A 16,344-nucleotide genomic window follows, 5' to 3' on the forward strand; every position below is an offset into this window, starting at 1 on the left:
TCCTTCCATAATAGCCAATGCTTTTAGTCACCACTTCTCCTCTGTTTGCAGCTCCCAATCAGGCCCACCTTATTCTCATGCCCCCCCCCCCCCCCCCGAATAACCCCAGAGTTGGTAGCTCCTTCTCTTTTGCCAAAATCACTCCAACTGATGTCGAACTGGCAATCCGGGGGTTACGGTCAGGTGCTGCTGGTCCCGATGGTTTAGAGATCAAATTCCTGAAAATTGCACCTCACATTCTCTCATTCCCACTCTCTGATTTATTTAATCTTTCTTTATCAACATGTGAAATTCCTTCATTCTGGAAATGTGTCAGTATCACCCCCCTACATAAAGCTGGGGATCCTCACGATCTCAACAACTATAGACCAATTTCTATTATAAATAGCACAGTAAAGATATTTGAAAAGTTAATCTTTAATCAACTCTCCAAGTATGCCAATAATTTTCACATTTTATCTCCATTTCAATCTGGCTTCAGACCCAATTTTTCCACAACTACAACACTCCTAAAATTTACAAATGATACGTTATCATCATTTGAAAACGGCATGCTGGCCCAGGCCGTAGCGTAACGGTCTGGGCACCGGACTGGTAATCCAGTCGCAGTGTGCCGCGGGTTCGACTCCCGGACCCGACACGGCCTTTACTGCATGTCATCCCCCCATCTCTCTCCTGTTTCCTGTCAGCCTACTGTCTGTCCCTTCAAAAATCAATAAAAGGCGTAAGCCGCAAAATAATATAAAAAAAAAAAAAAAAAACGGCATGCTCACAGGTGCTATATTTATCGACCTTACCAAGGCATTCGATCTTGTAGACCACTACCTACTCCTCGACAAATTACACTCCATTAGTCTCTCCCGAGAATCAGTTCTCTGGTTTAACTCATATCTCCATCTTAGACGTCAGTGTGTCTCGTATCAGGGGAACCGATCGGAATTTAGAATTATGGAGAAAGGCGTACCCCAGGGCTCTTCCTTGGGGCCTCTGCTTTTTTCGATTTTTATAAATGATCTGCCCACAATCTGTTCCGATTGCCAAATTCAATTATATGCCGATGACACAGTCATCTAATCATCAAATTCTGACATTTCCCAAATCCAGCGTACATTACAGGCTGACTTTGATGCAGTTCAAAGATGGTTCCATCTTAACAAGCTGATATTAAATAAAAATAAATCTGTTAGCATGCTCTTTTCCACAATACCAACTTCTTTGCCTCTAGCAATTACATTTGCTGACGGCTCACAGCTCGAAAAGGTTGTCGAATTTAAATATCTCGGCCTCTGGCTCGACCCTCAACTCACATTCAAGCCTCACATCACCTCTGTTATCCAGAAAGTAAATTTCAGCCTGAAAGTTCTCTATCGATCTATTAACTGTTTCACCCTTCAGGTCAGAAAAAGAATCATCTCGCAACTAATTCTCCCTATCCTAGATTATGCTGACATTGTCTACCAAAATACCTCCGATACACACCTCTATCCCCTCAACGTAACATATAACAATCTCTGTAGATTTATACTGAGGTGTCCCTATATGACACACCATTGTACCATGTATGAGTCCCTCAACTGGCTAACACTAAAAGCTCGAAGACACTCTCACTGGCTATTATTTGTCTTTAAATGCATATACTTTAATTACCCGGAATATCTAAAACAATATCTACGTCCCTTCAGCTCACCATACAACCTGAGGCACACAGACCATCTTTACCTTATAGTCCCCACCAACATCAGAAAAGTAGTTGGTCGGCGTGCTTTTAAATTGAAAGCTCCTGTCGACTGGAACAATCTCCCCAGTTCCCTCAGATCCATTAACTCCTTCAATATTTTTAAAGTGTCTATCATTATTCATCTCCAAACACCATGCTCCTGTTTCTAACTGCCTCCGATTGTTCTGAATGTTCTCTCTTTCCTTACATCATGCGGCAAATTTACTATTTACTATCTACTATATTTACTATCTACTATTTACTATTTACTATTTTCAAGTGCATGTTTGTACTTGGTCATGATGTAATGACAATGTTGTTAATATCTGTCATGATGCTCGGCCTGTTGTTGTTCCAGTGTATGTTCATCATCTTGTATACTTGTATCATTACTATATTGACTTATTGATACAATGTTGCGGGGAATATGTGGGATGGGAGCGGCTAGTTTTGGGAGAGCTTTCTTTGTTGTTTGTTTTGTCCTCGATTATGTATGAATGTACTTGTATTGTCTTGTATTGTATTTGCTGTATGTTGCTGGACCCCCTCGAAAACGAGATGATACATCTCAAGGGGATATCCGTTCTCAACAACAATGACTCCAGTACCTCATGCCACAAACAACTGACTTCCTTTTCTGAATTAAGGAAACAGTTCTGGCCATGTACACCCGTATGGCCCTGACCGGGCACAAGGTGTGTAACCTCTCATCCTCAGCTGACGCAAAAGGAGGGGGGTGTCAACATTGTCATGTTTTGCTTTTGGCTCATGATGTTCATTTTATACTCTTATTTTATGTTCAGCACTTGGAGTTAGGAATCCCGTTTTTCTGCTCCCGGTCCGATCATTTGATTTTGAATATCTGCAATACCGATTTTTTCCGATCCCATATTTATATTTTTATGACACACACAGATGAGATATACTTTATTAATCCCCGAAGGGAAATTGAAGCGCTACAACAGTGGACATAAACACACTACACCAGGACCACACGCAAACTTTGGGGGAGGCAATTCTTATGCATTTGCATTATAGAGTCAGTTGGCCATATCACAATAGTACAATATCCCAAATCACAGACGATATCCAGTCTAATATCATGATATTGATACAATATTGATACTATAGGGATGTCCCGATCACGTCTTTTGCTCCCGATCCGATTCCGATCATTTGAAAATGACGTGATCGCCGTTTTCCGATCACGTGATTGGATCGGACAACCCTATACTTGTCCAAAACTCTGACGCTGTAGTATGCAAGTCGGGCGTTAATTTACGGAAAAACACAAAGAGTTTGAATGGAGATAAGAGGTTTATGCCCGACAGCAACAATATATATAAAGTTTAATTTATTGATGTCATTACTATGTATTTTGCAGTCCTACACCTTTGAGATGCAGGTCATTGGAGCCAAGGCTAATTTTGCTGGAGCATACCGGTGTGAGGTGACCTCTAGGGACAAGTTTGACAGCTGCACCTTTGATTTGACTGTACATGGTAGGTATGCCGGCTGCAGTATCATAACATCTTTCTGCTAATTACCCTGGAAGTTACCAATGCAGTGGGTCCCCAGTGGATATTTTTATTTAAAATGGAATTTGGATTAATTATGAAAATATGCTCTGTGCAACTGCAAACAATAGCTTAGCTGGTTCTCCAACATTTGTGATGTGAACTGATGGATCCCTCAACGTATTTGGTATTTGGCTGCGGATCTGAAAATATGTTGTGCCAGGGTGTATATATATATATATAAATATGTTGTTAAAATGTTTCAATTATGTTTTTGCAGATCTACAAGCATCGCAACACGTTGTGAGCTTGCAGAATGTGTTGTGGTTAACTGAATTTGATTCTACATTAAGTAATGTTGCTGGGGACCCACTGGAACCCCCTCAAGGACCCTTGGGGTCCCCAGACACAACTGGCTTATAGTGTTCAGTTCACACATTTTGCTCAATACGGTAATTTCACTTTCTTAGGGTTATGTTAAGCACCTTATTTTCTACATAAATTGAAACAGATGGAAATCTGGAGAGTTTACATGCAAAACTGAGATTGTTTGATGCTATATATTTGATCATATTGACTTACATCGACTGTTCTTTCTTATGTCTTGCATTACATTTCAGAGGTTCCGAAGGATGTAGATGGATTTGACATAAGAGCAGCGTTTAGACGCACGTAAGTAATTTTTTATTTAATGTATAGCTTAACCTGCAAGTTAAACATAATAGAACCCTGTCACACTTATTAGAGATGGAGTGCCGTGATCATTTCTTCTGTTAAATTAGTTAAAGTTAAATTACTACTCTAATAGTCCCCCAGATCATGGTAAGAATATTCAAATAGGTCTTCCCTGTGTATTTTTGGTTTCTTCCTGAAAGGTAGTGCTAAGGTGAAAACCAGGTATACTTACAGTAATGAACTGGTGGGTGTGGCCACATAAAAAAACCATAATTCTAACACTTTCTGTACACTTTTTTTTAAATAAATCTTCCTCCTAGTATAATCATAGTACCTGATGATCATGTTTTAACATAATATGCCGACAATGTACTCAATATAAAAACAATAACTAAAATATGAATTAATGGTTATTGTTCAACTCATGCCTTTAATATTCCACATTTTATCACAGACATGACATACTGGATCCAAATGTTACCTTTTCATAATGGGGGCTACGATATCGTGTTTAGTTAATATGTTGGTTGATACCCCGCCTTTTTAATTGGGCCTAATCATTTGAATAGTTATTAGCAGTTAAAACAGATGATTTCATCTCTTTGATTTGGTTACGAACCAGGCCGCTGCATTTTGGACAACCTCATTTCGGAGATGTATTTATTTAATAGACAAAGACAAAATTTACAATTTAAGCATTTAGCAGACGCTCTTAATACAGAGCAATTTACAGTAAGCAAGAACATAAAACATGGTAATACATCAAATAGATAAAAATACTAAAATAGTCATCATGAATCATACGTAAGTTTAAGAACCTAACAGTGGAATATGAATATCTATCTACTACACTACACTATATACTATAGTGCTTTGTCTACATAAAGTGCTATTTAAGTTACATAAGTAACTCCTCGTGTCGTTGCCCTAGCGTTGCCCTATCCTCGACCTCCTACAGGCGTAGGAGGTCGAGGATAGGGCAACGACACGACTCAGAAACCCTCTTAATACTGATTAGGAATGTGGAGTCTTCTGGTTTTAAACTGTTCCTTCAAACATTTTGGTAAATGGTTTGAGACATGAACTCTTTAAATGACAGCACAGATTTACACTTCTTGTACATTAAATAATATTGGCATATTATTAGTATATACTGTAATAATATGGTAATATAATATAATAAATTGGTAAACCTAATTTGAACGTAGTTGTCTTTGTACAGTAGCTGATAACAGTAACATATGGCAAAAACTAAAAAGTACAATTGTTTCCTCCGACTCAACCCTAGATAACTTTTACAGGTGCTATAACCTTTAAATGCTATTTGCCTGATACTCAGGTAATTTGTATCAAAATGATATAGGAATATAAACTGATGCACTTTTTTATTTGCTGATCAGGACAAAGCACATTTATTCAGGAAGTAATTAAGTAATTCCTTGCTGTTTAAACATACTTAATCAATAGTAATCAACTGTATCGCGGTGCTACCATGTTGGGCATGTAAAGATAAAGAATAATAACTGTGGACATGCAAACTCATTAGGGGTGGTGAAGCTGCTAAGAAGAAAAGTGGACCATCAACAAGGTATAAGGGTGTTTGTTGCAACAGCGGAGGCTCATATTCAAACTATGAGATATGATTGTGAATGTAAAGAGAACTCAGGACAAGGAATGAACCTTATGGCTCGTTGTTCTTTTCTTTTGGGTCAAACATAACTCATATAGTTTGGATAATGTTGTCTCCATCTGCTGAGGTTTGAGGGAGTGATCCACAGTAGAGATCAAGAGAGGATTAAGTCCATACATGGAATTAGCTTCCATTGTGTTACAACACAGGCCTTTCCAGACATATGAGTTCAAATTGTATAATCTGGTCAGGTTTTAATATACAGTTACTGTATACAAAGTATACTGGTCGGGTTTAAGGCCACCTATCACCTCTCCCTGATACAACTGGATCCCTGTCAAAACAGCAAAGCCGGCTGCACAAACAACTACCCAGCAGAGTGACTTTTGGCCCTGGTTTGACTATATTGAAAGTGCCTTATGTGCTAAAACACATAGGCATAGCCCACTGACAGGGCTTCCACACAGAGGAAGTGAAGCCATATGTGCACTGTAACTTCACCTTTCACAGTCTAATCCTGATTGCCTGCGAGATCAGAGGCAGGAGATAAACACACAAGCAAACCTATATATCCTTGCCTTTATCTTCCATTCAATTGGAGCAGACATTGCACACAGGGATTTGGACCAGGTGCAGCTATTAACCTTGAATGCATTGTTTTGTTCACATTTGAAGGATTGCTGCTGTGTTTCTTCTGCTCATTGGCAGCTAGCCTGCTACAGGGAAATCAACTATCGATCCAAACTGATAGCTGTGCACTTGAATGAATTGTGGTAAACAGTTCTGTTTACCTGTACTGTATGTCTGGTCCGGGGACCCACCAGGAGTCTGTAACACTGATATACTGATATTGTGATGTTGGTGGCTGATGTCTCTACAGTAGCTTAGATGATGCAGACGGAGGGGAACTGGACTTCACTTCCTTGTTAAAGAAGAGGTGAGTATCTAGAAAATAAAACACAAAAAAGCACACAATTAGCTTTTGATGACATAATAGAAATACTTTCCACTGTTATAAGTAATATAATATTATTTTGAAATGTTATTATTGTCTAAAATGTTGTTAACACTGACAGAGATTGGATTGATTGTTTTGTTGTAGCCTACTAAACAAGAGTAACCATATGTTTTAGAGCATGCAAAAACATTTCTCCTGCATTCACTGCCTGTGGGGAATCAATTATTGATTTGTAGCATGTGATTTGCGTCTGCAAATTTTGCCAATTAGATGTTTTGGAACACTAGTCACAGCCAGTAACAGCACAAATTCCAATAATTACGAATCCTATGTTATAGACCAAACCTTGGGTTAAAGGAACTTTTCACAATTCCTGCAATTTACTTAACAGTTGGCAAATTGTTGCTGTGAGGCTCAAAAAATGTATTTTCAAACTTTCGTTTTTCAGGAAATTAAACACGTATTATTGTTAATGCAGTTACAGTATCATTATTATTATTATATAATATACTATTAATATATAATAATCAAATATCGAGATATAGGTTTCTGCCCGACAGCAACAATATCCAACTGCACTAGTTTACAGTTGTATGCAACATACTGTACATACAGTACATTGTTTTTTTTTGTTCATTGTCATTCACAATATTTAAACTGCATGCAATGCAAAGTCACAATCATCTAAAATACATGAAGTAGTAGGGTACAGTATGCAGCCTACCCTGAAAATATCTTCTAAGATTTACAATCCCACATAATTCCGCATAATATTAACATGGTTAATCCTTGCTGTTTAAAATGTCCAGGTTTCCATTCTGCTGACTGATGAGTTTTGTGTGTTAATCTGTATGGTTTGTTTTATCATGCTTGCCGCTTGGGTTCTGCTTCTGAATGAGCAGCAGTTTTACTAAATCCTCAACCCGGTAAGAAACTGCTGATATTATTGTTATGCTGTCTGGTTGACATGTTCAAAATTTGTTTATCACGTGCACAACTGCACATCCTTGAGTGAAACACAAAACTATTTTGTTGGAAACTTACATTTCATTAAATAGGGAAATTAATTGCACAATGACTGATTGTGACTGATTTATGCCTTTGGGTTGCTTTATCTGCAGAAAAGCTGCAGTGAGCAATGAACCGTCTGAGGATGTGTGGGCCGTTCTCAGCAAGTCCCCAGCTTCACAATATGAGAAGATTGCCTTCCAGTATGGCCTCACAGACCTACGAGGAATGCTCAAGAGACTGAAGAAGATGAAGCAAGAGTCACAGAACAGCGCAGGTTGGGGCTGTATTTCTCTTGGGCCAAGCTTTACCTGCTCGGACAATGATGATGATTATGTACTGTATAGCATATGTGAGCCAAGTGATTAAGTCCACGTAATTCCACTCTTGTCACATAATGACCCCCCCCCCCCCCCCCCCCCCCCAGTGAGTAGAACTGTTGATTATTGTACTTTTTGTCCACGACACAGCTTTCGGCAAGAAGATGGATCCTGCTTACCAAGTGCAGAAGGGGCAAACAGTCAAACTCGCCGTCGAGGTGGCTGATCCAAATGCTGACGTAAAATGGACGAAGAATGGAGTGGAGATTAAGCCAACTGGGAGGTTGGGATTGGGGAAAGGGGGCAATTTCTTTGCATTTCATCTCCCTCCATTATGAATACAGACTATATGGGACTCCATTACGCTAATGTCATCTTTTCACTTCTCTCCCATTCTTTGCTGTACTCTCCGACTCTACCACCACCTGCAACATGTGGATGGACTCACTCCCATGTCATTTCATTACATTACTAGCAAGTACGTGTCCTAGTGAGAATAAACTGAGTAACAAGAAAAACAACATTGTTTAAGCTCAGTTCGAAACAACAATTTCCCCCCAATGCATCTTCTTCGTCTTCATACCTATTTGCCCAATCCTGCATGTCTAAAGACAATCTTTTTCAACCTCTCAGACAATTATGATTTTTGTACTACTGCAAGTTACCGTGTCATTTTCCAGGTATATTTTTGAGAGTGTTGGCAACATGCGGTATCTCACCATTAACCACTGCTCACTGGCGGATGATGCGTGCTACGCCTGTGTGATTGGAGAGGAGAAGAGCACCACTGAGCTCTTGGTCATGGGTATGTATTAAAAATCAAATCGCTTTCAACCTGGTGTCTCTAATTTGGGCAGATCATTGCAGACACATTTCTTTTATCCATCTAACTAAATACACAATCTCTGCATACATGCGTGCATGTCCACGTGTTTGAGTGTCCCACTCCCTCACCCTCTCCCCATATCTCAAGAACTGCAGCTCAACTTCCCATGTGTGTGGCCAAGGGCAGAAGTGCTGTGCCTGTGCCCGGTGTGAAGTCAGTTGGACCAGCATATTTCCAAACATATCTATAAATCAACAAACCCCATAGAGTAGTACTGTATGTATCCCTGGTGTCATCAATATGCCATCAGTACTGACATCATCTGGCCTAGGCTACAACTAATGATACGTAGCTTGCAGAGTTAGTTCAGTCAGGTATAGACCGATTCACAGAGGGTTTCCTGGGTGCGGCCATTACTGAGGGTGTACCATTGAGTACTGCAGCACTGATTAGCTACACCTGGCCTACGGAGCACCTGCTCCATGGATTACCCCTCAGTAATGGCCGCGCCCAGGGCACCCCTCTGTGAATCGGTCTATACTCAAGCGGGTTCATGGTATGCTCAAGGGACATAAATGTATTCAAGGGATTAATATGCTGCATTACTATGTGGGTGTATACAGTGTTTGCAAGACCCACATGTCATTCGCTGACCAATTGGGCGGGGTATTTAAGCTCACCTAGACTGCATGCACTTTTCCTGCCTTCCTTCTGCATATGGTTCCTGGTTGTTGTTATGCACTGTTTGCTCCCACCACCACCCCAGTGACACCGGTGGGCTCTGTTATTTCTGTTCCCCATGGGGGGTTGTTATTGTATCTATCTCCCTGCTCTTTATGTTTAATGATGGTGTTTAATTGTGCCGAGCAGGGAGAGAATTGCAGCAGAGCCGAATGCCAAAAGATCATATATTATATGCACACTTGTATTCTGATTCTATAATAAATATTGGTTAAATCTATTCGTGAGTTATCTGACTGAACTATGATAATGGCTACTGCACTGGTACTTATAGGGCTAAGTAAGACAAGGAGTATAACAGATACAGTGGGTATGTTTATAACAGGTAGCCTATTACATAATGTGCATAACCACACCAGAGCATTGTGGGTGTTGTTCACAACAGGCAATGGTGTAGTCTATCTATAATTCCTTTATTTTACTGTTCTGTTTGATTGTATTGATTTTACTTTATATAGGCCTACATAACTTTTAGTTTTTTTCTCCAAATTAAGTTGATTATTTTAGTTTTCACCATGTAGAGACTTTGAGTACTTAGAAAAGAAAGGACAATATAAATCTGTAAACTGTATTGTAAATGCACAAAAGCGATTGGATTGGTCTGTCTGTGTCCCTTTTATTACATAACTGAGGGGCATGCGTTCTCAACGACCATCATTCCCTAAATCCCTATGGCCATCAGTCTAGTATTCCAAAATAGAGAAAATTGCAGATCTACAAGCTCACAACTTTCCAACAACGCGTGTGTGTGCGTGCGTGCGTGTGCGTGTGTGTGCGCGCGCGCGTGTGCGTTCGTGTCAATGTCATACAAGTATCAACTAAAGAAAGAAAAACGTGACTGTTTTCTCTAGAAACACCCGTGCAGGTCGTGAAGAATCTAGAGGATCAGCAAGCCATGAAGGGAGAACGAGTGGAGTTGGAGTGTCAGGTGTCAGATGAAGGAGCCACAGTCAAGTGGTGAGACATTAAACTTAAATACTGTAACAAATTAAGTTCTTACTATTGTCAGGATACGACTAGGACCCATTATGCAGGAACATGCAGGAAACCGCAAGAGTTGAAGTAGAATCACACTTTACTTGAAAACACAGAAACAAAAGTAAACCTTAGTTCAAAGAGCGATCAAATTGTAATTTAAATTAAACCTGTAACTAGAACAAACACCTGGTAAGGATTGACGACGAACAAGCAACCGAGTACGTGTTAGTTCCAGACCCCTTAAATACTCACAGTCTGAATGAATTAGTCGCCGCTGGGAACCCCAGGTGGAGCCAGTCTCACAATCAGTCACCGCTGTGAACCCCAGGTGGAACCAGTCTCACAATCAGGCCGCACAGAGAAGGGAGAGGGGGTGAGCACGAGCAGGAGCAGAGTCACGACAGAGCGCAGTAGCTGCACAAGACAGGGGTGAGGGAGATTGTGACTATTCGTCAATTAGTCAACTTTATTTACATAGTGCCACAGTGTCTCAAGACTCCCTACAAATTAGACATTACTTTCAGTCTACAAAGACCCAACAATTCCCCTATGATGACGTGATGGCGGAAAGGGAAACTCTATGCATGAGACTCATCATGCATATAAGGAAGCATGAGGTCAATCCTCTGCCCCCCCCCCCCCAGAGGCAGAGGAAGTGTAGCACCCAGGATTACATTAGATAATTGTCTCCACCAGGCCGAAGGCATGTGGGGAGAGTATGTTTTGCACTCCGTCCGTCCGTCCGTGTGTCCGTCCGTCCGTCCGTCCGTCCGTGAGCAGCTAATCTCGGCCACCGTTAACCCGATCGATGCCAAATTTTGCACACACACTCCCTGGATGCCAACGATGAACCTCTGCCCCAAACTTTCCACAACGGCCTGTTATAGCGCCACCAGGAGGCCGCTTTGTGCAAAACAAGTTTTTGCACAGTACACCTACAGATTTTGTCCAAACATCACGCAAATTGGTACACAGTCTCTCTAGAGCCATTCAACGAAACCTGTCTTTCAGATTTCTCACACTCCATCCTGATTGGTTAAGATTGGCTTCCAAAATTCACAGGAGTGCTCAGTTTCAAACAAAATGTTGCAAATCATGAGCACATCGCGTGATTTCCGTGAAATTGTGCACCCACATTCCCACTAGGCCGAGGACGAAATGCCACATGAACAATTTCAACTCAGACTCAAGGTGGCGCTATAACTGGCCGAAAAGTGTTTTCACCTCTAACTGCACGGATCTGTGGATAACTTTGTATGCCAACTCCCTAGAGGCCAAGGAAAAACCTTTGCCTGGAATTTTTCACATCTGCTCTTTATAGCGCCACCAGGAGGCCGACATATGTAAAACACATTTTCTATTATTACTCCTTCAGATTTTATCCAAATTTCACGCAAATCGGTATACACTATCTCCATAGTCATGTGATCAACACGGAGCGGCACCATTTCCCATCTTCCATCCTGATTGGCTAAGATTGGCTTTTCCTCAAAATCAGCCTCACGGTGGCGCTATAACAGGCCAATTCCTGTTTTTACCTATAACTGCATCGATCTGTATACAACTTATGTATGCACACATGGAAAAACATTGTACCTGCATCCCTCCAACACGAACCTCCGGCCCAAATCTTCCTCAACAGCCTGTTATAGCGCCACCATGAGGCCACAACCTGACCTGCCCTGGTGGAGACCTGTGCCGATTGGCACTTTGTCTAGTTGACACTGGGTTGCAAAATAGTGTAGGAAAAAAAAGGAAAACTCACACTCCACTATCTCCTTGAACCATTTCATCACTGCATCCAAAGTGACATTTTTACAGAGATCTATAAGTTTGTTCGTTCTATTTTTTATTGAGCAATCAACATATCAATCAGTAGCTATTTGGTCAGTTTAGAATTCCAGTGCTCACATTATGAACTTCTGTGCAGGGAAAAGGATGGCGTGGAGCTGACAAGAGATGAGCTCCTCAAATACCGCTTCAAGAAAGACGGTTGCAAACATATATTGATCATCAATGAGGTCACAAAGGAAGACTGTGGAAACTACAAGGTTATAACAAGTGGAGGTGCATCAACGGCCGAAGTCATGGTGCACGGTAAGTAGAGTTAATCGGCAAGGAAACAACATTGTTATCCAGCCTTGTCAAAAGCACATCATGTGTATCCAAAGAACACATTCAGGACTGGGCATGAAACACAATTGTGTACACAGAGAAGAAGCTAAAGATTCTATCGTAAACACACGTCCACATACCCTATCAATAGTCACATGGCCGTGTCCCTTTTGGCATGCTTCTTTGCTGCCCATCCTTGGAATATGCTGGCTCGTAGCCTACATTGACCCACACCATTCTGCCAAGGCTGCCGCACACACACGTCCAAATGCCATCTAAAGTTAGCAGACAAGGCCCATATTTTATCTGAAGGGCACTGGTCTGGACAAATGACCCTTGTGGTCTGACTCTCCCTTTCTTTCCCAGTATTGTGTTGTAGAGCTGGTGGTTTAGTGTTGCTTGTACTTATGTTTATGAGCTGGAAAATTGTTGTCACATAAAATGAAACACTGTGAGTTTGACATTATCTTTGCTATGTCACTCAACTCCACAACAGGTGTTAAATGGATCATGTCGTTACATTATGTTTAGAAAAACTTCAATTCCAATCCACAGGTGATCGTTTAGGAATGTTGGATGGGAACGGTTCAAACTCATCCCTACATGGACGTAGGAAAAATATATACATGTCTAAGAAACAATCTACTTTCACCTTCTTTGTGACTACCAAGTAACCATGTCATCTTAAGTTCATTAGCTTATAGAGTAGTTGAAGTACTGTCACAAAATCGACCTTGCAATTCATGCATTATTTCATATATTTTCATTTAGAAACAGCCACTTCAATGTGGCTATATATATATACAGTATATACACAGTATAGCATGCATGCATATACAGTATATATTGTTGTGGTGTGTGTGTGTGTGTGTGTGTGTGTGTGTGTGTGTGTGTGTGTGTGTGTGTGTGTGTGTGTGTGTGTGTGTGTGTGTGTGGGCTTGTGTGTAAATCAGCATTTTAAACCTGATCCTTCCCCTGCTCTCAGTCCAGTTACGTTTTTCTGGACTCTTAATCAGACACAGCGGTTGCCAAGAATGACCAGCTGTCAATACTGCAGCGGAGCTCAACACCTCATCTAGAGTCAAACTCCCATTATAGTGCCATTCTCAGCTCATTTGTCCTCCATGGGTGCCAGCTAACATCAAGCTCCTGTAACCTTTGTTAGGAGTGTGGTACGGTAGTTAGTTACTTTTAGATACTGTATTTGTCCTCAATTATTAGGTGCTCCCATACATACCACAAACAAATAATAATAAGTCATTAAATAAATTACAGTATTACATACATAATTTGATGGGTCACACAATAGAGTCAAGGAATGATTCTATACAACACAGAGAGGAGTTTTATAACTCTAAAAGGAGGTTACTCAATACTCACCTTACCATACTGTACCTTTCTACCTTTTTCCTCAAGCATTAATACACCCTATTGACCTACAGATAATAGCGTTGATATCATCTTCAGATACCACTTGGTACGTATAGTGAAATCATCATTTTCACCTGTCATACTCTGAAACGTTGTTTTCCAGAGAAGGAACTTGAGATCTACCAGAGCATTGCTGACCTCACAGTGAAGGCAAAGGAGGAGGCTGTGTTCAAATGTGAGGTCTCTGATGAGAAGGTTAAGGGTAAATGGTACAAGAATGGAGTGGAAGTGCAGCCTGACGCAAGGACCCATATCACTCACATTGGCAGGTGTGTATGACATTGTGACACCTCCATTTGACTGATTAATGTTTTCACGAGTTGAACACAACCAGTGACACAACTGACTCATTTTTTCAAAATATTTTGGACCTCAGGAACCATAAATTGACCATTGATGATGTCAAACCAGAGGATCAGGGGGATTTTTCCTTTATACCAGAGGGCTATGCATTCAGTCTCTCTGCCAAACTTAGTTTCTTGGGTAATGCTTATTATTTTATACTGCATATAATAAATCATTCAGATCATCACATGACCGGGATAAAGTTCTCACCATCAGTATCTTTCTTTTCTTTTTGAAGAGGTGAAGATTGACTTTGTGCCTCGCCAAGGTATACAACTCTAATTTCCACGCCTTATATTGTTGTATCTAGTACAAGGACTATAGGTGTAAAGGTGAAATGTATAGTCTATATTAATTTAAACTATTTGTCCCATGATCAAAGATCCTCCCAAGATCCACTTGGACTGCACAGGACAAACTCCTGACTCCACCATTTTTGTGGTCGCTGGCAACAAACTACGTTTGGATGTCCCCATCACTGGAGACCCTGCCCCTACTGTGGTTTGGACCAAAGGAGAAAAGGTAAAAGAAAACTCTTACAACTAGAATCATGTGAGTAGAACACAACCACGTCTACTAAAACGACTCTAATTTAATATTTACAATGCTGAAATTAACTATAGTGACATACAGACTAGCTGTGTGTGCTCACTGATGATGTATAACCAATGCTATAATTTCTCCCTGCTGATAACATTGGCCTTTTTGGCAATGGTGTGAAGGTCCATTGTCTTGTTCTCACACGTATGAACAGGTAGGATGCCACTAACATCACACAGATCTTAGATGGCTGCTAGAGCACTTAGGTTTCCCAAACAGTGCCCAGATGGGTCTGTGAACCCCATTTTTATGCGTTGCAAATATCCTTTTTTTCCCCTTGCTATTTTTTGTTTTCAATTACAAAGGATTACAAAATCCAAAAAAAAAGTAAAAGTAATAGTGAAAATAGCAGAGCTGTATATCACAACGTGTTGCGATTGCGTGTTGATGTGTTGTGAGTTTGCAGATCTGCTATTTTCACTATGCATTTTTCTACCTTTGGGTCCTGGAGAAACACCAAACTGTCTCAAGCTGAATTGTTTTGGAAACCCCTGCAATAGGGGAGGAGAAGTGGAGAGGACACATAACCGCCCTGCTTTCTTCTTTTACTAATTTGCTCTGCTCACATGTAGGGAGAGGCGAAAGGACTGACAGCCTTTTCTTGGAACCTGAAGGATGGGGAAGTGAGTGTAGACCTGAGCAAAACAACATAGCCTGCTTGTGCATGTCACATATATACATCTACATCTTCCATGCTGACTCTCTGTAGCATCTGGATGCCAGGAATGCACCAATTCCATTATCTTTGCATTGATTACATTATCTTTGCATCGATTCAGTCTTCTGCCTCCACCTCACTCTGTCTGTACCCCCTTTTTTCTCTCACACAGTCTTTTCTTTTCAGCACACTGTTCTGCAACCAAATTGATTATCCTTCATCTTTTATCAGGGGAGGCAGAACATTGCATGTCACCAGCAGCCTGCAACGATAGGTGTAGCCATCATAGAAGTATCAAACAAAATATCCGGAATGCATACTGTAAGGTATCTGATTAAGACAATGTGTTGCTGGTTGGTTGTTACAACTGTATGAATGTAGAAACGGCAGCAACAGCATTATTGGAAGTACTATTGGCAACTTCTATAATGGCTATCACTGTACACATCGTCAATGTTTTCAGTTTGACTGTGTTCTCATGTCATCATCCCAGTACCCAGTACTGCAAGGTAAAAGCTGCATGAGGAATGACTCGACATGTGTGCACTGTGCATCCATCCATGTCAGTCAGGTAAGAGCATGTTATGAATCTTGCTTCAGATAGGCACATCTCAGAGGAAGCTCAGAGCTGGACAGTAAGTATACAGTAGTGTTGGGTTGTAACAGCTCTAACACATTCACTACATAAGCAGGTTGTAATAAATATAGTAGCCTAACAACTAATAGCAGAATAGGCCTACAGTAAATTAGTCACACAGGATCACTTTTTGAAAGACTGAAAGAAAGAAAAGAAAGAGAGTACTTTTTACCACCATGCCAGTGTAA

General features: G+C 40.7%; 2 protein-coding genes across 2 annotated transcripts in view; one reads left to right on the plus strand and one right to left on the minus strand.

Moving 5' to 3' along the window:
* mettl15 (methyltransferase 15, mitochondrial 12S rRNA N4-cytidine) overlaps positions 1-16,344 on the minus strand; it is a 350,818-nt gene that overhangs the window by 115,171 nt on the left and 219,303 nt on the right. The window lies entirely within an intron of this gene.
* mybpc3 (myosin binding protein C3) overlaps positions 1-16,344 on the plus strand; it is a 52,312-nt gene that overhangs the window by 15,792 nt on the left and 20,176 nt on the right. The window contains exons 5-16 of the mRNA XM_083791410.1: positions 3,102-3,219; positions 3,855-3,906; positions 6,420-6,476; positions 7,619-7,782; positions 7,976-8,108; positions 8,506-8,630; positions 10,244-10,349; positions 12,301-12,467; positions 14,020-14,185; positions 14,293-14,399; positions 14,500-14,529; positions 14,644-14,783. Of these exons, the coding sequence (XP_083647536.1) occupies positions 3,102-3,219; positions 3,855-3,906; positions 6,420-6,476; positions 7,619-7,782; positions 7,976-8,108; positions 8,506-8,630; positions 10,244-10,349; positions 12,301-12,467; positions 14,020-14,185; positions 14,293-14,399; positions 14,500-14,529; positions 14,644-14,783 (1,365 nt within the window). The remainder of the gene's footprint in view (positions 1-3,101; positions 3,220-3,854; positions 3,907-6,419; positions 6,477-7,618; positions 7,783-7,975; positions 8,109-8,505; positions 8,631-10,243; positions 10,350-12,300; positions 12,468-14,019; positions 14,186-14,292; positions 14,400-14,499; positions 14,530-14,643; positions 14,784-16,344) is intronic.

The sequence above is a fragment of the Protomyctophum parallelum genome (assembly GCF_964188405.1).
Source record: "Protomyctophum parallelum genome assembly, chromosome: 2".
NCBI classification, from domain to species: domain Eukaryota; kingdom Metazoa; phylum Chordata; class Actinopteri; order Myctophiformes; family Myctophidae; genus Protomyctophum; species Protomyctophum parallelum.